Below are 22,539 nucleotides of genomic sequence, written 5' to 3'. Positions count from 1 at the left end.
AAAAAAAAAAAAAAAGAAAGAAAGAAAAAAACGCATATGTTTAACTGCATCCCTAGTATCAGGTTAGTCTTATAGGATAAATAACCTGCACTTTGTGAGGCTCGCTGCACTTTCCTTTCTTCTACTGAGATCAACAACAGGGTCAAACTAGAGGCTCGGAAAAAGTTTGAGGGGGAAAAATGCCTTATTCCCTTGTTTCTCACAGATGTAATATATCCTCACCTCATTCATTTCCGTTAGGCACAACCTCTTAAGGCTTGCTGATCTTCCTTCTTTATAAGAAGAGTCTCCAAGTATTGAGCAAACACATCCTGTTTTCTATTAATGAGGTTTGATATCTTCATCTTCCCTCTTTCCTTCATCTCTACTGAGCCTGATTAGCTTCTCAATTACAATAAAATAGAACACAACAAAAGAACCTCAGTCAGTTTCTACAGATTGTGTTCTGAGTCTCCAGGAAGTGACCTTAATGAATTGGGATGGGTTGCAGGAATCAACATGTTATAATAGGCAAAGGACTGATGTGTGGAATACCAGCATATTAGGGAACTCTCTAAGGATGTTCAGTGCAATTGTGACCTGCTATAGCCATACTTTCGTAGATAGAGTTGAAAGGATCCTTTCCTAGATTTAATTGAAAAGATATAGTTTAATCAGTTTATTTATCTGAATAAACTCCTTAGTGTGTTCAGAGAAGGGCTTTGTAAAATTCGATGGGAAAAGGAGGAAAGAATATATGGTCATTGCTATGAAAATGACAGCATCACATTTTCCAGAGTGACCTGTTTTCTCAAATTTTTATTCAGCTCTGAGTAAATTATAGGTATTAAATTACATAATTTCTGATAAAACAGAGTTATGGTATTTTACTCTATTCTCCTTCCAGTCTGTTCTCCAGAGCCAGAATTACCGTTTTAAAAGGCAAATAATTTATAATTCATCCGTTAAATCCCTTTTACAGCCTCTCATTTTTCTCAGGATAAAGTCCAAATTCATAACTCTCACCTGAACAGACCTGCATGGTTTTGTTCCAAATTTCTCCTCCTGTCTCCTCACGTCGTGGACCTCTTCTCTTTTCCATCCCTGCTGTACTGACCGACCCCACTTACCGTGCGTCCGCTTGCCTTGGGGCAGATGTGCAGGCTGTCCTTGATGCCTGCAACGCCTCAACATCCTCCCTCTCCACTTGGGCTAAACAAGTCGTGCTTCTCCTTCATATCCCACACAATCTTCGTGTCTTCAGGGAAGTCCTCACTTCCTTAAATCCTCCCATTATGAATGATATTTACATGCCATCACTCTCCTTATAGTATTGGTTATAGTCCCAATTTTAATAGTACAAATTGAAATATTTTATTGCTCTCTTTCTTCCTGATTAGACTCCAAGAGTCCAAGGGCCATCACTGTTTCTGTACAGTTATATCCCCAGATAGGCACTCAGAAATATTTTTTGATATATGTATGAATGGTTCAGCTTATTATGTGATTACTGAAAAGTTAGTAAAAAATGTCAAGCAAGGTGTGCTGTATACAACACAAGCTCAAAAATATTAAGTGAATGAATACATGAATAAATGTTGAGTGAATTAACATGATTAAATGTATTTGAGTGAATTAACTACTTGTGAATTAGTAGATCATCTGTCATTTTAGTTTGATGGTTTTGGCCCTAGATTTGCATCTGTAGAGTTCCTCTTTCCTCTCAAACAGGAGGAGGGATACAAATAATTTCTATTAACCTATTAAAAACCTAATAAATTCACAGGATATGCTATAAAATAAATTATGCAATGTATGCCAAAGACCAAGATGAACCATTCAAAAAAATATCCATCTTTTTGTGTCTTGGCCCCATCCCCATTTTATGTGGAAACTGATTAGCACTCAGAAAGGTGAAGGACTTGAATAAGCCAAAGTCACAAAGTCTGTGTGTGATTTAGGCACGATGTGAACTTTGTGTCTGTAATTCATAGTTGTTTTGGCTTTTCCTGTGTCTCGAGGGCAGTGGTACACTGAGAGTGCTTTTATTCCTCTCTTTACCTCTTCTGCACATAAATATACACTCGAATTGCTGTAAGTCCAGCACTTCTCAATAGTGATACATTTTAAATCTTGGGTAAACTCCCCTTAATTGACATGCTCGCCCCCTTGTCGGATGCATTACCGGGAGGGATGACTTACGATAGCATTGCCCTCAGTGTCCTATTGGCCTAAGCTAAAAACGGAGGTAAACAGTCCTCATATTTCATAGATTTTAAAGAGACACTATGGATCTACTCTAGAAACCATATTTTTTTGTTAATTTATTACCTGGTTTTAATTACACCTCTAGAGAAAGCTGAATGATACCCAAATTGCAACATAGCCAGTCCACAGAATAAATTATTGTTGTGATCTTAGTGGCATGCTGGGCACATCAGAAAATATGTTTTCCCTTCATTAGAGATCACTTTTACTAAAAATGGAAGTGACAATAACCTAAAGTTATTCTAGCAGAAATTGGTGTCTGGAGTTGCTGACACCTCACGAGCCTGAAGTTGTCACATCTCTCTTCCCTCTCTGCCTCCTCCTTGAGAGAGAAAAAAACATTAAAGGAACAGGCATTTTCAAATTGGTTTTTGTCCTCTTAGGACCCTACTGGGCAGTGAAGGGCATGAAATGGAGGACCATAATGAGGGTGAGGAGACATGGCTAGAGGATTCTCTTTGCTCTGAACCTCAGAGGGAAGAGGGTTAAATGATTTTTATGGTTGCTTGAAGCACTAGTATTTAATTGATTAACTTACTTATTTTTATTTAAAGTTTTTTTTAATATACAAAGGCTAATTACTATGGAATATATTTTTTAATATTTATTTATTTGAGAGACAGAAAAAGCATGCATGAGTGGGGGGAGCGGCAGAGGGACAGAGAGAATCCCAAGCAGACTCCCTGCTGAGCCGGGAGCCCAACATGGGGTTCAATCTCATGACCCTGAGATCACGACCTAATCCAAAATCACGAGTTGGATGCTTAACCAACTGAGCCACCCACGTACCCCAGTATGGCATATATTTTTTTTAATGAATTGAATACATATCACATTGATATTATCATTAATTTGGTAATACTTTTATAATTACTTTGCACCCGTTTTTACAGAGCTGAAATGTTGATTGATAGGCTTTCCTAGACATAAAATTTAATTATTTACACCAGGATTTTGAAGGGAGAGAATTACACCAAGTTATCTCAGTATGTAATAGAATATTAGAGGCAGAGTAGGACGTGAAGCCAAAAGGGTGAAGGAAGTAGGACATAGTCTGTCCGTGTGAGTCTTGTGTGCGTACTTACTCCCTGCCCAGCTTCGGTGGTCAGCATCCCTTTGTCCTTGCACAATCCTGTCACCTTGTTCTATCCTGTATGTCCCTCGTTCCCAGGTACAGAAGGCTGCATGGACCTGTTATCCCCCAAATGATGCATGGTTTAGGTGCTCTTGACTCATAAAAATTCACATGTTCTTTTCCCTTCTACTATAGGCCCATCTGCTCTGCTTTTAAAAATAGCAACTAATCATATGACAAATATATTTATGTTGTTGACATTTTAATGAGAAATTTTCTACTTTCTTACACTTACATTTATAGTGGATATATGGACTGAAAAAAATGATGGCATTTTGCCATCTAACCCCATATAGAAACTCTAATGGGAAAACCTCAAGCAAAGCACAAGGTTTCAAATGCAAGCTGACAGTAGAGGATTTAGGCTAGTTTGGCTTTAGGGCATCTCCTAGTATCATGTAAAGACCCAAACCAGAAGAACTACAACTTCAGTGTATACAAATATGTTCAGAAGACTTAAGGTATTACATGTGTGATGGGGATCTTTATGTTCTGAAATATTTTAAAATATTCTATCTTAAAATTTTTTTTTGATCCATGGCTTTTTTTAAAAAAGTACGTGACATCTTTATTGAGATAGGTTTCCATATTTCGAAGCAGTAGATTTTGGTGCTTCAGAAGAATAGAAGCCACCTACAACAAGCAAGGCATTTCTCATCTTGGACTATTAAATTCTATTTTCTTATTTATTTTGCACACCAGCATGTTGTTGAAGGATAACTTAAGGAAAAGAAAAGCATGCAGCCTACTCCCTTCTAGTAGGTGGCTTGTGGAAGAGAGACATGAAAAAGCAAATGGACTATACATCAGGATCCTCTTCCTAATCCCACACCCCAGGTCCCTCTGACTGACAAATTGTGGGAGGTTCCTTACGACCAATGACAGGGAAGTTTGAGAACTTGGGCTAGTAACCAAGTTTCCTGTGGTCATGGACACAGTTAGTGTTTATAGCTGATATGGTACATTCTAATTGATCGATGCTGGTATATCACTTTTGCTAATTAATCCTAAGAGTAAGCTAGATTCCTTCGGGAAGCACATGAGCTCAATAGAGGTGGGGGGCAGAGCTGCAAAGCTTGACTGAGGCAGTGCTCAGGAATCCCCATGGCCTGTGTATGAGAGGTATAGGTGCTGGTAAAAGTGCCTAGAAAAGACCTGGGGTCAGAGTAAAGACACTGTGTTGAGAAGGACCTTGAGATCCAAAGGCAAAGAGCAATTTCATGCACACAATTAGAAAGTGCCTATTTACCATGGCCCAACCTGCGTACCTCCAACATATCATCAGAGTCAACCAGTCCCATAACAGAATTAGATGGTTGCCAGGGACTGTAGGGAGGTGGGAGTTACTAATCAAAAGCCATAAGGTTTCAAGCAAGATGAATAAGCTCTAGAGAACTGATGTGCAACATTTTACCTCTGGTCAGCAGTAATATATCATATAGTTAAAAATTTATTGAGGGTAGATGTCAATGTCAAGTGATATTATGACAATAAAATGGAGTTTAAAAAAATCAGGCCAGACCCTTATACATTGATTTTGTATCTTGTCACTTTACTGAATTCATTTATCAGTTCTACTAGTTTTTTGGTGGAGTCTTTAGGGTTTTCTATATATATATACTATCATGTCATCTGCAAATAGAGTTTTACTTTTTCTTTACCAAGTTTGTAATTTTTATTTCTTTATGTTGTCTGATTGCTGTGGCTGGGACTTCTAGTACTATGTTGAATAAAAGCGGTGAGAATAGACATCCTTGTCTTGTTCCTGAGGGAAAAGCTCTTAGTTTTTCACCATTGAGTATGATGTTAACTATGGGTTTTTCATATAAGGCCTTTATTACATTGAGGTATGTTCTCTCTAAACCTGTGTTGTTGAGGATTTTTATCATGAATGGATGTTGTACTTTGTTGAGTGCTTTTTCTATATCTATTGAAATGATCATGAGGTTTTTATCCTTTTATTGATGTGATGTATTAATTCTTTTGGGAGTACTGAACCACCTTGCATCTTGGAATAAATCCCACTTGATCGTGGTGTATGATTTTTTTAAATGTGTCATTGGATTCCATTTTCTAGTATTTTGTTAAGGATTTTTGTATCTAAGTTCATCAAATATATTGGCCTGTAGTTGTCTGTCTGTGGTACCTTTATCTGGTTTTGGTATCAGGGTAATGCTGACCTCATAGAATGAACTTGGAAGTTTTCCTTCCTTTTCTATTTTTTTGGAATAGTTTGAGAAGACTAGGTATTAACTCTTCTTGAAATGTTTGGTGGAACTCCCCTGTGAAGCCATCTGGTCCTGGACTTTTGTTTGTTGGGAGTTTTTTGATTACTGATTTAATTTCAATGCTGGTAATCAGTCTGTTCAAGTTTTCTCTTTCTTCCTACTTTAGTTTTGATAGGTTATATGTTTCTAGGGACTTATCCTATTCTTCTAAGTTGTCCAGTTTGTTGGCAGACCCTTGGTTAAAAAGATTAAAGAGGATGATGATACTATAGGACTTAGAAGATGAGGAGGGAATTCTGCCATGAGATCATGTAAGCCATGCCTTTCCCCTATAACCACATACTGTTTTGGAAAGGAAAGGAAACAGGACAGAAATTTGAATGATCAAACACTGACCTAAGTACACAATGCAGAGGTTGTGTTATTTAAAGATATTTCTTAAATTATTGCCTCATATTGGCACTAAACTACTGCAATGAATTAAAATTTAGTACCCCCTTGCCCCAGCTACCCTTTAGTCAGGGGCTTGTGAGAAAGAACAGATGAGTTAGAAATAAAGTAGCTGTTTGTTCCTTGCACATCTGAGTATGATGTGAGTAATGTTTGACCCAAGTGCCCATATTTTTTCCTCACTGGCATTTTCTGTGGAAGTTCCCAAGCTCAACCTGTACCTACTGACCACAAAATATAGTATTTTAGACTGCTGTTGTCTCTGATCTGAGAAATTAGTTTATCATGGGGACCTACAAGATAGTGAAAAACACCTAAAAATAGATAGATGATACATTTCTGGGTAGTAGAAAACTGTGTTTAGAATTTCCCAAGTGCCTCATTAAACTCACACACACGAGTGTGAGATCTAGAAAAGTGCTTTGTACATAGTAGGCTTTTGGTCACTATTTGATAAATTGTGTTGGGTGATTACACAGTCATCCACAATGGACATGGATGCTTATTTTTAAAACTTTCTTGACACTCCCTTAGCAATGCAGTCATGTGTACTTTGTGGTTTTCTTCTCTGAGCTTTTGAGATTGACTTAGATATTCTAGGTCTGGTTGGAAGTTTTCGGGGATAATGATCAAAAACAAGATCTTGGCATTTAGGTCTTATGCCAAGAGAATGAATCGATAGCCCTTGGGCAGAAATATCTAGGTTTTATTCTTCTGGAACATTTCCTTCTGCCCAGTCTTCCAGAAGAAAGACTGGTTTAAAAGAATGCTTGAAGGCTGCCTTAATCTCTGCTTATAATAACTATCTCAAATTCATGCAGCCCCCAGGTGATAAATTACAGACCTCTTTCCTTCTATAGAGTGAAATAGTAGGACTTGGCAAGTGTTACCCAATCTAAAAGTTTCTAAAATATATAAAATATTTATTAGCATTCAAAGAGTATAAAGAAAGAAGAGTAAAAGAGAGATACAAAACTCTAGAGCCAAAGGCAGTGGAGCTTACAATAAAGACTGAGTTGTGTTAGGAAATGAACCAAACACTATTAGTATTCATAGATTAGGTACTCGTCAGGTTTTCAATGATGGAGTTCCATCATATAAAACTAAGTGCCACGTGCTATGTTTCCTAGATTGCATACTCTAGCAAACAGAAGAGTCTGATGGAATGTAGTGTTCACAGGATCTCCTCAGACGTGGAAGGTCAGGGGCTCCAGGGGGCAAAGAATGTACTAACCCCTTACGGGACAGAGTATTAAACATTCAGAACCAATGACAGGAGGAAGCAAAGACCAGTTCTGTAACCCTAAGAATATCTTTATATCATCTCCATGCGTTCTTTTTTAAAATTTGGTTTTTCCCTTAATTAGGAATGCCTGAGAATGAAAAGACGAAGTGGATTTGGTTTCAGGATGCTGTGGAATGGGAAAATACTTTGTGCCCTACACCATAGAATATGAGGGTTGAGAGAACCTAAAGGGAGAGACTTGGCAGCATTTAATTGTATGACTAGTTCATAGGAGCAAGAGCAATGAAGTCCCTGTGGTTTTGACAAAGGCCTTGGTTCCAAGCAATAAAAGGACCCACAAGTACACTATTCTGAAAGGCTGAAACTTTAGTCCACCAGTTAAATATTTATGATCTCTAAATTCCTTCCAGCTGTATCCATGTTACTATGTAACATGTGTTCTCTCATCTCATAATGTATAATCCCACTGTTCTACAGGCAAGTGAGTTTTCCAACTGTATGTTAAGCTACCTTGAGTCATTCCTGCATTTTCAGAGATTAACAAGTTCTAGGGGCACTGTGAAAAAGAGAATGAGTGTTTACATGTTGTAACTATGCCCTTCATCCTTCCTTTTCTCTGATTTATGATAAAAACTGTCCCCAACCCATGAAGACTGGTTGGATAGATTCCATCTCATATTTATTATTTAATACTTGTCTGTTAAACATTCAGAACTGTTCAGGTAAGGTGCTTTCTAAGCTTGAATTTGAATAAAACAAATCACACAGTGGGATCAATGCGTGAATAGACAATTTGATTTTCCATGATGATCCTTTGTAAACAAATAAAAAGAGCCTCTAACTGGTGGTGGTTCATGGTTTGAGTAAGAAGAGAGAAGAAATTATGGCAACAGAGGGAGAATATAGGGTCTCTGGATTAACAAGTTTCTTGCCCTGCAGGTGGTTGGTCCCAGTGTAGGTGAAGCAGTCCTAGGAGGGACTCCCACTGCAAGGAAGCAGGGTGTCTTTTTATGAACATCAGAACCACCAAGTTCCTATTAGCCTCTCTCTGCCTGCTACACAGACAATATCCTTTTGCCACAGCTCAGTGACTTCACTGTGATAATTTTGCCAAAGCCTAACAGGGCAGAGCACTGCAAATACGGGGATATTTCCTTTCAGCCCCCCAATGACCCACAACTGGTTCCTATTATTAATAATTCCTCTAAGGTTTATCTTCACAAAAAAGCACCAAGACTTCTACATTAAGGAAAGACAGGGCTGCAGACTCCTGCTCTGAATTGCTTCCTGAGCTTCTTCATTATTTACTGAGATTCCTGAAATGCAAACAATCAGAGTCTTATCAGGCAAGGGCAGATCCCCTGAGCCTTTTATCATTCTGTCTGCAATTTTGAATTTCCTCTATAACCAGACAGCATACCAAATGAAGCTAGGCTCTTTAAAGGGAAATGAGGCAATTGGAATGTCAATTTTATTTAGTAATATATTGTAAAAACTTAAACAGCATATCCGGCTGATTGACAAAATCCTTCCAACGGTTAAGGGCAAAACAAAACTATCTCAAGAGGTACAGTTATGCAGATCTTCTTTTACCTATAGGCAGATATTTAAAGAGAAAAGGAGAGAGAGACAGAAAATATTGAAGCAGAATGCAACATCTGAATTGTCCGACTGATAAAATTCAGAGAGAAGGGAGTTAGAAGCAAGGGTATCATGTCATGTTTTCTTTCTTCTTCTTCAGTGAGCCTTTTAACTTCTTCCACAGGCTGTCTTTTCTCTTCAGTTTCTTTTCCATCAAAGATGGCATGGACTCCTTCTTGCGGATTTCCCTCACCAGACCGTGAAAGGCATCATCAATGCAGAATCTGAGGGCCGCAGAGGTCTCAAGAAAAGCACACTTATATTCCCTGGCCAGGCTCAGGCCTTCTTCTGTGGAGACCTAAGGGAAAAATAAGCGATAGTAAAAATAGAGGAAGAGATGCTTCAGTCAAAAACTATGTTCTCTATCAGGATTGTGGGCATGTTATATGAAAAAAATACATAACAGAATTTGTTGTAAATGGAGATTTCTAGAATATCTTAACTTGAAGGACAAATGAGAAATCAGAATCCTAAAAGGGCAACTGATTAGAACTTGTGGTCAAAACCAGGGCTTAAGAGTAAAACTGCTTGGTTTCTAAGTTTCAGCTCTCCCACTTTTGAGTTTTGCAAACTTGCATAAATTTCTTAACCTTTCTGGCGTCAGTTTTCTCATTTGTAATCTAGAGTAATGACACCTACCTCCAAGGCTTTTTGTTTGTCTGTATGTCTGATGCACCTTTTACAGATAATGTTGTTGAGTATATATTGAAAGCTTTATAACTACTGTTTTTAATTATAGTCCAGAGCTTTCAGTTAAGAATAAGCAAGCATGAAGTTGTTGTGAACCTGAGAAATGATCTTCTGCCAAAGGAAAACAAAAGCCAAACACCACCATTGTAAGTCTCTAGCTAAGCACTTCAGAGCACGGTTAGAGCTCTACACGAGTTTTGTGGCACTAAACCCGGCTGTGGTGGATGTTATTGCAATGGGTCTTCTAGGGGTGATAGACTGCCTGAGGTCAGGAACTATGCCTTAACATCTCTTTACTGTCCACTACAGCGCCTGGTACCTCAGTCACCACTAGAGAAGAAAGGATGATTACAAAAATACCTGGATTTAAAAAGTATGAATTAAGATGCAAACATAAGTGTTGCCCAAATATTTAAACAGGAGATGATATGACACTGTAGCTGGCTGCTAATAATCCTGCTCAAACTTTAGCATCCCCATTATGCTCTATTAGGTTATTCACACTGGCTTGAAGAAAGCAGGAATAAGGCTGCTTTGACTCAATGTGTTCTGAGTGAGAACTCTCTTTGTCCATTTGTATGTTCATATTTCCTGCCAAATGGGAGTGTATGGTGAACTGGAGAATCCATAAGCCTGTACCCCTGAGTGACTGTGACCAGGACTATGGGGGGTAGAGTGCCCAGTTCACCAGGGTGGATATATTCACCAGACATAACTAAGGAACTTTATTAAAGTTCATCATCTTAAAGCTTAAGCATCAGCTTAAAGCTGGACGACATTTTGGAGTTGTTTGTAACCAAAACAGAAACCACTTTTCTTAACTAATACACCATGCTGTAATAAATGGTTGAGCTGGGATATAAAAAGGTATCTGATTTCAAAGCCAGGTCCTTTCTAGTCTTTGAAATATCAGCCTCACTGAGGGCTTTCTTTCCTACTGGCAAACACACCAGTACTTTGTTGAGCTCATTTCTATCTTTTAGCAACTAAAGAAATGCAGCTAAAAGTAACCAACTAAAATTATTAAGACTCTGTTTTACCAGCAATTAGACAAAGTCATATATTTATTAACTTGTCTGCTTTCCAAGGAATCACAGGTGACAGTCTTACCAAATGTTTTGACACTGCATACCGTGTGTTGCCATTTATTTCTCAGTCTCCTGTAACAATTTGCCCAACTCAGAAGGTCACAGACACATATTCGGTGTTCTTTTATAGCAACACCGCATTTCTGGTATGCTTTTCTAGATCAATCGCTTCATTAGGCTACACACACACACAGCCTCAAAATCTCTGTGGCTTGCAAAAGTGTTTCTTGCTCTTACTGCTTATTAGCAGCTAGAGGGCAGACTGTGTCAGTTCAGCTCCAGGCTAGGGGATGATATCTGGTTTGTCCTTCCTGTCTTCTTCTTCTGAGACTCAGGGTCAAAGAGCCCATCTTCTCTGGGATATGATGTTCCCATGACAGAGCAGTGGGCAAGAGGCAGAGATAACTTTACTTACCTCTCAAAGGTCAGAAGACAAACGGGGAAACCTAAAGTCAATGAAGCAGTATGTATACTCAGCTCACAAAGAATTGTAAAGAAATAGAATCTACCAAAACCATTTATATGTAAGTGCAGCACACTATCCAGTTAAAAAAAAGACAAACAAACATCGTGAGACCAATTTTTTAAAAAAACACTTGTAGTCGAAACACCTTACATGTAAGGATAGAGAAAGAGTGAAATTTTAATGGAAATTAATAAAAAAGGTGTTATATTGATATAATATCAAAGTAGAAAGTTAAAACTTACTACTTAAAAAGATGAATCTATGATGATATACATTTGTACCAAAAATCACAGCCTCATGTAATAAGCCAACGGAACTAAAATCCAAAATCATAGTGAGAAATTTTAACCATTCTCCCTCAGCAGTTGAAAGAATACATAGATAAGTCAATAAGGACGTAGGTTTGAACAAAACACATTTGATCTAGTTTATATAGGTAAGACGCTCTACCCAACAACTGAAAATTTCACATTTTCTTCAAATGAACCTGAAGCATTTATAGAGATTGACTTCATGCTAAGCTATAAAGCAAGTTTCAAAACACTACAAAGAATCAAAGTAGAAACTCAAATTTCGTGATCAAAGTAGCAACCTCAAAAAGTTACCCAAAAAAATCAGCAAATTAGACCTAAGGAAGCAGAGGGAAAGAAAGAATGATAGAAATAAAGAAAATAATCATGCAGTGTAGAAGACTAAATCTGAAGATATTAAATTGATAGAGCCCAAGCAAGACAAGGTTAAAAGAAGTGGGTACAAATAAACAGTATCAAGAATGACAAAGTAGACATAAGCACAGATCCTGCAATCATAAAAACGGTAATTAGGGAATATTCGTGTCAAGAAATCTAACAAGTTAGATGAAGGACAAATTCCTAAAACAAAATTTACCAGAACTTACACAAGAAGAAACAGAAAATCTGTGTTATCCTACATCTTAGACAGGAATTAAATATGTAATTAAGACTTTTCCACAATTAAGTCTCTATAACCAAAAGCCTTCTTGGTTGAATATGTGTGGATATATGTACCAAAAGGCTTGTACAAAACAGTTCATACAGTTCATATCAGCATTATCACAGATTTAAAAAACGTAAAAGCAATGTTACAAGTGAATCTGATAATTTGTTGTATATAAATAGAATGGAATACTGTTAAATGCAAACAAATCATACATTGTTAGATAAGTCTTACAAACATAATAGTGTTTAGTGACAGAAATCAGACCTATGAAGCATTTTTAATAAACTAGTATAGTTGTAGATTTATAGAAATGTGGCAAAGATAGTACAGATAGTTCTCATATACCCAACATCTAATTGTTCTTCTTGTTATATTAATATGGTACACAATTCACTCTTAGAAAGTTGAAACACAAGAAAACTAGGTTAGGAGTCAATATGTATTTCCTTTGGGAGGTGTCATAGGGAGTCTTCTGGGTGCTTTTTATTATCATCCTTGATCTGTATGGTGGCTTCAGGTAGGTTCACTTTGTGATAATTTACAAATTGTATACTTATAATTTGTGTACTTTTTGTATATGGTGCATCAATGAAAACCTCAAACAAATGTACTATATAATAGGAAGTACCCCTCTGAATTTGGAGCATCACCATTTCCTTAAGTTCAGTAGTATTTCTATAGCTAAATGTTTCAACATTCATAGTAAATAGGATATGTAAAGTCTCAGATCACATCAGATCATGGCTTGTCACAAAATGAATCAGGTCTGGTCAGATTTTGCAAAATTCGTTAAAAAATTTTGTATTTTCGATTTCTGAAATCAGATAACATTGTGGACTTAGGTTTCTAGTGGGAAGGTTCAATACCATAAGGATTGCAAATCATCTCAAAGTAATGTGTAATTTCAATAAAAAATATATTCAAATCCTGAAATCTTTTGAAATGCAGACTGTTATAGTAAAATTCATAGGGAAGAATGAAGGAAAAAATGGGAAAGAACTATTTCAATTCTTGTAAGGAGGAGGCAGCCAGAACAGTAACAATGGCATTAGACTCATCCTACTACAGTTCTCTGTATTTATAGCAGTGCAGATAGTGGGGTATTAGTTAAGGGCTAGACAGACAGACCAGTACAATGCAATGGGGAATCTAGAAACAAGATGATAAAATATATGGGAGCTTGATATACTATTGGGTAGCATTCTAAATCAAGGTTTGGAAGTGAAGGTACATTCAGCGGTACCCTGACATTGAGTCATATTCATTTTGGGTTATGTATGGAGATTATTTCTACCAGCACAGGAAGGTAGTTTATATTTGGGAAGAATAGAAGTAGAAGGGGGTTGAAGTCTTCAACTGAACATGTATTTTGTTTCTTACACATTTGAAAAAATCTGTTTATACAAACGTGTTTATGAAATGTTTCCTAGTTATAAAAATGAATTATACATCATTGGAAACATCAAAATTCAGTTAAAGTCCAACGTAATAATCTTAATCTGAAAAAATTAGAAAAATTCTATCCAAAGGTTCATATTGAAGTGTAATATAAGCAAATAATGATGTAACTGCTTGTTATTGCAGCAGGATGAAGTATTTTTAACTCTATAGCTCCTCGTTGCTTTGGTAAGCAAAGTAGTAATCATGAGATGTAGTTGCATATATTCTTAGATTTATTATCAGAATATTAATTCCATGTTACAACTCAATAATTTTCACATTCATTATAATGAAATCCAAAAGGAAATTAAACTTAGTAAAATATTCAATCTCTTCTATAACTCCTGAAAAATTCTTACTAGATCACCTAAAGTTTTTAAGAAAAATATTAAAGTGTGAAAGCATACTTTAAAATTCCCATGTTTCAATAAAGTTTATCTCACATCAATATTGACAAACCATAATTTGTCATCCCTACATCAGACATTGAGATCAATATACTATATAGCCAATGGAAGAACTTGAGTCCAAACATGTAAAAAGAAAGTAAATTCAAAAAACATTAAATTTTTACACATTCTGGGCTTTATGCTTAGTAATTTTGGTTTTTTCGAAGACTAGAAGTATTTCAGCAATATCACTGGGAATAATTTTTAGTCCACTAATGGTTCTGAGTGGTTCAGAATCAGAGTAACGTAACAAGAAGTAACAACTTCAAATTAGGCCTCAAAACCAGGGTATGTAACATATTCATCCAATATATATTATCATCCTAGCTACCCAAATTATAAGTAAAATTAAGTATTTTTAAATGCCAAATATTCATCCATGCCATACAGTAGCTGCTAAGAAAGAAGCACAGTGTTAGAAGGAATTAATATTTTTTCTTAATCTCCCAAATTAGGAGTTTCAGCTCAAAAAAGGTTAAGCAAATGGTTCAAGGTCACATACCTAATTAAGTAGAACAACCATCAAGTTCTACTCTATTTCATCAAGTATTGTGTCCAATCCTTGCTGTTTCTCATGGGGTCTTTCCAGTTCTCTCTGCAAGTATTCCATATATATATATATATTTGATTATTCTGATCTGAGGTTTTATAACTTGGGATGATTCTTAAATTACAAACAAATGGCATGGAGCATTTTACATTGCATTTACAGAAAAAGAAAATTTTAAATAGACAGGGAAAAATAAATATTGTAGAAAGATTATTTGGGGGTCAGAGAAGGAACAATTGATATGTATTGTTGTACCACTGTGCCCCTCAATTGCATGGATGGGGAGTTTGTGATTAAATGTGCCACCTGCAGGCCTTAGAAAGCATTGGCAGAAAAGGGAATAAAGAAAAATGTTTTATACAATAGAAAATTTCAATAACCCAGGGGAGTCATCTTTTTAATAGATGTGACCTTTTTCACCGAGAAAGATCACTGTGTAATATGCCAGGTACTCCCTGAAATGCCATTTCCCATCTGCCCGAGGAGGCATTAGAGCACAGCCACAGCTGCATGGGGGGTTGAAGAGACCACTGGGGCATGATGGCAAGCACAGCCTGTGCTAGTCCTGGCCCAGCTGCTGGTGGGAAGTGGCAAGCATGCTGGTCAATTAGAGTTCTAGTCTCAACAATCTGCTCACTTCAGGAGCTTCATTGCTCTTTACTGTAAAGGTACTCAGGGTAATGGTGGTCATCTAGTAACCTACATAATTCTGAGTAGCACGAAAGGAAGCTCTGATACTGAGTAGCACAAAAAGGAAACTCTAGTAACCTTGAATGGGGAGAGATTGGCAGAAAGATGAGTCTGACTCTTCCAAGTGAAGCTTCTCAAGTGTAATATCTTTGTGGTTCAGCCTACTGGGTACTATTAAAGTATTCAGGGTACAGAACAAATTCTTTGGGATTTGTTTATATTTTTTAATGTCTTCCTGTGTTTCACTTGATTCTTACCCATGAAGATAGTAATTTTCATTATAGAGGCTATGTCATCAAGGTAACAGGAATCAGTTTCTTGAAGATTTGGGACCAAAACATAAGGAAAGTTTGCCCAAACTTAGATTGTTCAGTTTTCATTTTGTTTAGTTGTGTAACTGATTTTGATCAGTTTTAACAATGAGTAGCCTTGCCAGTTTCCTTGACTAGCTCTAATGAAAGTGCTTCTGATTTGTTTGCTGGTTATTTTTTTTTTTTTTAAGATTGATTTATTTTAGAGGGACAGAGAGAGCACAAGTGGGAGGGGTGGAGGGACGAGAGAGAATCCCAAGCAGATTCTGTGCTGAGTAGAGCCTGACACAGGGCTCAATCTCACAACTATGAGATCACAACATGAGCTGAAACCTAGTGTCAGATACTTAACCGACACTGCCACCCAGGTACTCCTACAAGTTATTTTTTTTTTTACAGTTATTTTCCATGTAAAGTAAGTGCATACATGTCGTCTTAGACTCCTTGCAGGGAAAACCAATACACAGCAAAGCCCTGGCAAGAATTTCCCACCCTCAGCTGCAGTCACTGACATATGAGAAACTCATTCTTTTTAATTTTCATTCCAGTGTACAGTGTTATATTAACTTCAGGTATACAATATAGTGATTCGACAGTTCCGTATATTACTCAGTTCTCATCGGGTGTACTCTTAATCCCCTTCATCTATTTTACCCATCTCCCCACCTACCTCACCTCTGGTAACCATCAGTTATTCTCCATAATTAAGAGTCCGTTTCTTAGTTTGTGTCTTATTTTCCCTTTCAATGTTTTTTCTTAAATTCTACATATGAGTGAAATTGTATGGTAATTGACATATTTGGCTTAGCATTATACTCTCTAGCTTCATACATGTTGTTGCAATTGGCGAGATTTCATTCTTTCTTATAGCTGAATAATATTCCATTGTTTATATATATATATGCATATACTATAAATTCTTTACCCATTCGTCTGTTGATGGACACTTGGACTGCTTCCATAGTTTGGCTATGGGGAATAATGCTGCAATAAACATAGGGGTGCATATATCCCTTCAAATCAGTGTTTTTGTATTCTTTGGGTAAATACCAAGTACTGTAATTATTGGATTGTAGGGTAGTTCTAATTTTTTGAGGAACCTCCATACCACTTTCCACAGTGGCTGCACCAGTTTGCATTTCCATCAACAGTACCCAAGGGTTCTTTTTTCTCCACATCCTCAACATTTGTTGTTTCCTGAGTTTATTTTAGCCGTTCTGACAGGTATGAGGTGATATCTCATTGTAGTTTTGATTTGCATTTCCATGATGATGAGTAGTGTTGAGCATCTTTTCATGTGTCTGTTGCCCATTCAGATGTCGTCTTTGGAGAAATTTCTATGTATGTCTTCTGCCCATTTTTAATTGGATTATTTGTTTTTTGGGTGTTGAGTTGCATCGGTTTTTCATATATCTTAGATCCTAACCCTTTGTCAGATATGTCACTTACAAATATTTTCTCTCATTCAGTAGGTTGTCTTTTAGTTTTCTTGGCTCTTTCCTTTGCTATGCAGAAGTTTTTTTATTTTAATGTAGTCCCATTAGTTTATTTTTTCTTCTATTTCTCATGCCTCATGAGACCTATCTAGAAAAATGTTGCTGCAGCCAATGTCAGAGAAATTACTACCTATGTTCTCTTCTAGGATTTTTATGGTTTCAGGTCTCAGATTTAGGTTTTTAATTCATTTTTAGTTTATTTTTGTGTATGGTGTAAGAAAGTGGTCCAGTTTTCCCCAACACCATTTGTTCAAGAGACTTTTTCCCTGTTGCATATTCTTGCCTCCTTTGTCAGAGATTAATTGGCCACATAATTGCTTATTTCTGGGCTTTCTATTCTGTTCCATTGATCTACGTATCTGTTTTTGTGCCAATACTATACAGTTTTGATTATTGCAGCTTTGTAATATAACTAGAAATTTGTGTTGGTGATACCTAAGTTTTATTTTGCTTATTCCGGGTCTTTCACGGTTCCATATAAACTTTAGGATTGTTTGTTCTTGTTCTGTGAAAAATGCTGTTGGTATTTTAATAGGGATTACATTAAATGTGTAGATTGCTTTGGGTAGTATAGTCAATATTTGTTCTTCCAATCCATGAGCATGGAGTGTCTTCCCAGTTCTTTGTGTTGTCTTCAATTTCTTTCATCAGTGTTTTATAGTTGCAAAGTACAGGTCTTTCACCTCCTTGGTTAATTTCTAGGTACACTTTATTATTTTTGGTGCAACTGTAAATGGGATTGCTTTCTTTCTGTTGCTTCGTTATTGGTGAATTCATCTATCTGTTCTAGTAGTTTTTTGGTTGAGTCCTTCAGGTTTCCTATATACAGTACCATGTCATCTGCAAAAAGCAGAAGTTTTACTTTACCAATCTGGATACGTTTATTTCTTTTTGTTGTTTAATTGCTGTGGTTAAGAATTCCAGTACGATGTTGAATAAAAGTGGTGAGAGTGGACAGCCTTGTCTTTTTTCTGACCTTAGAGGAAAAGCTCTGAGTATGATGTTAGCTGTGGGTGTTTCATGTATGGCGTTTTTTGTGTTGAGGTATGTTTTCTCTAAACCTACGTTTTTGAGGTTTTTTTTTTTTTTTTTTAATCATGAGTGGGTGTTGTACTCTGTTGAATGCTTTTTCTGCATCTATTGAAGTGATCATAGGGTTTTTATCCTTTCTCTTATTGACATATCATGTTGGTTGATACACAGATATTGAACCACACCTTGTATCCCAGGAATAATCGCAGTTGCTCATGACGAATGATTTTTTTAATGTATTTGGTTTGCTCATGTTTTGTTGAGGATTACAATTGTATTTCTCTGGTGTTGGTTGCTACCTCTCTCCTCTTTCATATGTGATTTTGTTTGAGTGCTCTCTGTGGTTTTTTGTTTGTTTGATGAGTCTGGCTAGAGCTTTATCAATTTTTTGATCTTGTCCTGGTTTCATTGATGTGTTCTATTGTGTTTTTTGTTGTTGTTTAGTTTCCTTATCATTTATGTCTACTCTATTATGTAATTCCTTCTGCTAGTTTTAGGATTTTTTGTTCTTTTTCTAGCTCCCTTCGGTGTAAGGTTAGGTTGTTTGAGATTTTTCTGCTTCTTGAGGTGGCCATTTAAACTTTCCTCTTAGAACCACTTTTGCTGTATCCTAAAGATTGTGGTTTATTTTCATTTGACTCCATGTATTTTTTGATATCAATTTTGATTTCCAGGTTGACCCATTCATTGTTGAGTAGCATGTTTTTAACCTCCATGTATTTGTGCTCTTTCCCGATTTTTTCTTCTGGTAGATTTCTAGGATCATAGTGTTGTGATCAGAAAAGATGCATGGTAGAATTCAGTTTTAATTTGTTGAAAATTGTTTTTCAGCCTAATATGTGACCTATTCTGGAGAATGTTTTCTGTGTACTTGAATGTGTATCCTGATGTTTTAGGATGCAATGTTCTGAATAAATCTGTCTGATCCTATGGCTCATTCAAAGCCACTGTTTTCTTGTTGATTTCTCATTTGGATGATCTGCCCATCAATATAAGTGGGGTATTATTGTATTGCTATCAATTGGTTCCTTTATGTTTGTCATTAGCTAAAGTATTTGGGTGCTTTCATGCTGGGTGTATAAATATTTATAATCATTGTCTTCTTGGATTGTCCCCTTTATTCTTATATAGTGTCCTTTGTCTATTATAGTCTGTTTTGTCCAATGTAAGGATCGTTACCCCAGCTTTCTTTTGACATCCGTTTGCGTGGTAGATGTTTCTCCATCTCCTCACTTTCAATATGCAGGTGTCTTTAGCTCTGAAGTGAGTCTCTTGTATAGATGGGTCTTCTTTTTTTTAATCCATTCTGTTACCTTATGTCTTTTGATTGGAGTATTTGGGCCATTACATTCAAAGTACTTATTTTTCTCCTTATATTTTTAAAATTTTTTAATTTGTTAATATACAGTGTTATATTAGTTTTGGGTGTACAACTCAATTGTGATGTATTTATTGCCATTTTGGTACTTGTTTTGTGGTTGTTTGTGTAGTTCTTCTCTGACCCTTTCATAATTTGCTGGCTTTCTTTAGTGATATACTGGATTCCTTTCTCTTTATTTTTTGTATATCTATTACTGGTTTTTGATTTGTGGTTATCATTAGGTTTGTATATAACATCTTTTGCATATGGCAGTCTGTATTAAGTTGATGGTCACTTAAGTTTCAACCCATTCTTCTCTCCCTGTCATGTTTTAGGTATATGGTATCATATTTTATGTCCTTTTATTCTGTGAACCCCTTGACTAATTTTTACAAATATACTTATTTTTACTGCTTTTGTGTTTTCCACTTTTCTTATTCCTAGTTATGGTCTTTCCTTTCCCCTCAAAGAGTCCCCTTTCACATTGCTGGTTTAGTGGTCATGAACCCCTTTAGCTTTCATTTCTTTGAGAAACTCTCTCTCTCCTTTTATTCTGAATGACAGCCTTGCTGAATAGAGTATTCTTGGTTGCAGATTTTTCCTTTCCTCACTTTGAATATATCATGCTACTCTCTTCTGGCCTGCAGAGTTTCTGCTGAAGTATCAGGTGGTAGCCTTATGGGATTTACCTTATAACGGTCTTCTTTTGCTGCTTTTAAAATTCTCTCATTTTTTGCCAGTTTAATTACTGAATGTCTTGGTGTGGACTTCCTTGGGTTGATTTTGTTGGGGGATTCTCTGTGACTCCTGGATCTGGATATCTGTTTTCCTTCCCCAGTTAGGGAACTTATAACTGTTTCTTTTTTTTTTTTTTTAAAGATTTTATTTATTTATTCGACAGAGATAGAGACAGCCAGCGAGAGAGGGAACACAAGCAGGGGGAGTGGGAGAGGAAGAAGCAGGCTTCCAGCAGAGGAGCCTGATGTGGGGCTAGATCCCAGAATGCCAGGATCACACCCTGAGCTGAAGGCAGACGCTTAACCACTATGCCACCCAGGTGCCCCACTTATAACTGTCTCTTATAAATGTTCTGCCCCCTTTTTCTCTCTTCTCCTTTGGGGATCCTTATAATGCTAATGTTACTATGCTTGATGGAGTTACTGAGTTCCCTAAGTCTGTTCTCATTTGGCATAATTCTTTTTGTCTCTCACCTGCTCAGCTGGATTACTTTCGGTCTTCCAGGTTGCTAATTTGCTCCTCTGCTTCCTCTAGCCTGCTATTTATTCTATCAAATGAATTTTTAATTTATTGTGTTCTTCATGTCCAGTTGGTTCTTAAGGGTCTCACTGATGTCCTCTACTCTTTTCTCAAGTCCAGCGAGTATGATCATTAATCTCTGTTTTAATTTGCTCTCTTGCCGTGGTTTTGTTCTATTCCTTTGTTTGGGACATATTCCTCTGTGTTAGGAAACTCAGCTATGTCTCCTGCTCTTGAAAATAACAGCCTTATGAAGAAGTCCAGTAGTTCCCTACAATGCAGTATTCCTGTTCACCAGAACCTGGTGCTTCAGGGGGTGTCTCCATTGTGTGGTACATGCACCCTGCTGGTGGACAGTGGTCGCTAAAACTCTGAGCCCCACCCTGGCAGGGGTCCAAGTCTGCTTGCAAAATGAGACCTGCAGTCACCCCTGGGACTGTGTTTGGCCTGGACAGATCTGCAAAGCAAGCAAAACGAGTAGGGTGCACAGTTGTAACAACAAGGTGTACCTGGGCTATCTCAGGGTCCGCCACTGTTGGTGCCCAGGCTGTGCAAAATGCACAAGTGGGGAGACATGGTGTCAAGGAGAGAGGGGAATCCAAGGACTGAGGCAGACATGGCTGGGGAGGGTAGATCTGCTGAGGTGGGGAGAGGCAGGGCTTAGTAGTGAATGTCAGCACAGTACTGGTTCCTGTAGAAGTCCTTCAGCAACCCCTGCCCCTCTGGGACATGCTTCAACCTGCCCTGAGACCTACTTCTTCTCATGCCCCCTGCAGTGTTCTGGCTTTTTGAGTAATTGTACATTTCCTTCTGCCTGGAATGTGCTCATCCTAGCACTTTTTGTGGTTGTTTTCTTCTCATCAGTCATGTCACAGCTTAAATATCATCTCCTGAGGCACCTTGCCTAACTATTCTACAGAAAATATTCTGCACATTGCCAGTGATTCTGTTCCATTGTTCTGCCTTCTTTCTTTCTTGGCACTTAATTATTCTCTGAAATCATTTTACTAATTTATTCCTCTGTTTATTTTCTGTCTTCCTTCGGTACAGTGTAAGTTTTGTTATAGCAGGAATCTGTCATTCTTATTCACCTGCTGTACCTGGACCCAGTACAATGGCCAGCACTTAGAATGACACTCCTGGATGCCTGGCTATAGGAATTATAGCGCTGGGGTTACAATAAATAGAGGAGCTAGTTGTCAGGGCAATAGGAAAATAAAAAGGAAATTCCAAATCACTATAATCAGTGCCATGACAGGGCCCAGCAAAGAGCACTATGGTGACATTTCTAAGTAGTGCCCAGATGCTTATTAGTGGTTCTTGGCTTCCTCAGGGAGGATACCTTTGTAGGAGACCTAAATGATATTGGGGGGGGGGGGGGGGGCAGGGGAACTGGAAGTAGTCTCAGATGGAAGGACTAACAATGGCCTAAGGCAGAGGTGATAATGGTGCTTTTGTGGGATCATCAGCAGTTAATGTGGTTTAGAAGAAAGGAGGAAGGAGAAAATCAAAAGCAGCACTATCAGAAGAAATTTAATGAGCTTAAATGCCTAATCTATGCAGATTCCTGTGAAATTCGTTTGAAACCCATCAATTAAATTTTTTTTAAAGCCTGAGTGCCTACTCTGTGCAAAGAAATGTAAAAGGTGTTCTCTTTCCTGCTGGAGAGATATTGATTGAATGGAGAGAAAAGCAGGACATAATAAATTATATGGTGTAGCCAGTCCTTCTGAGGCACAGGATGGTAATGGCTCTAGGGTAAAGGGTTTAGACTGCTTTGTACGAGACATTTGAAATCTCCAA

General features: G+C 37.3%; 1 protein-coding gene across 1 annotated transcript in view; it reads right to left on the bottom strand.

The window, feature by feature from the left end:
• Positions 1 to 8,771: 8,771 nt before the first annotated feature.
• RIT2 (Ras like without CAAX 2) overlaps positions 8,772 to 22,539 on the bottom strand; it is a 349,576-nt gene continuing 335,808 nt past the window's right edge. Inside the window, exon 5 of the mRNA XM_008691412.1 lies at positions 8,772 to 9,245. Within this exon, the coding sequence (XP_008689634.1) occupies positions 9,018 to 9,245 (228 nt within the window). The 3' untranslated portion in view covers positions 8,772 to 9,017. The remainder of the gene's footprint in view (positions 9,246 to 22,539) is intronic.

The sequence above is a fragment of the Ursus maritimus genome, unplaced genomic scaffold (assembly GCF_017311325.1).
Source record: "Ursus maritimus isolate PB19 unplaced genomic scaffold, ASM1731132v1 scaffold_18, whole genome shotgun sequence".
In the NCBI taxonomy this organism is placed as follows: Eukaryota; Metazoa; Chordata; class Mammalia; order Carnivora; family Ursidae; genus Ursus; species Ursus maritimus.
The sequence above is the reverse complement of the archived record's forward strand: the minus strand, read 5'-3'. Positions and strand labels throughout refer to the sequence as shown.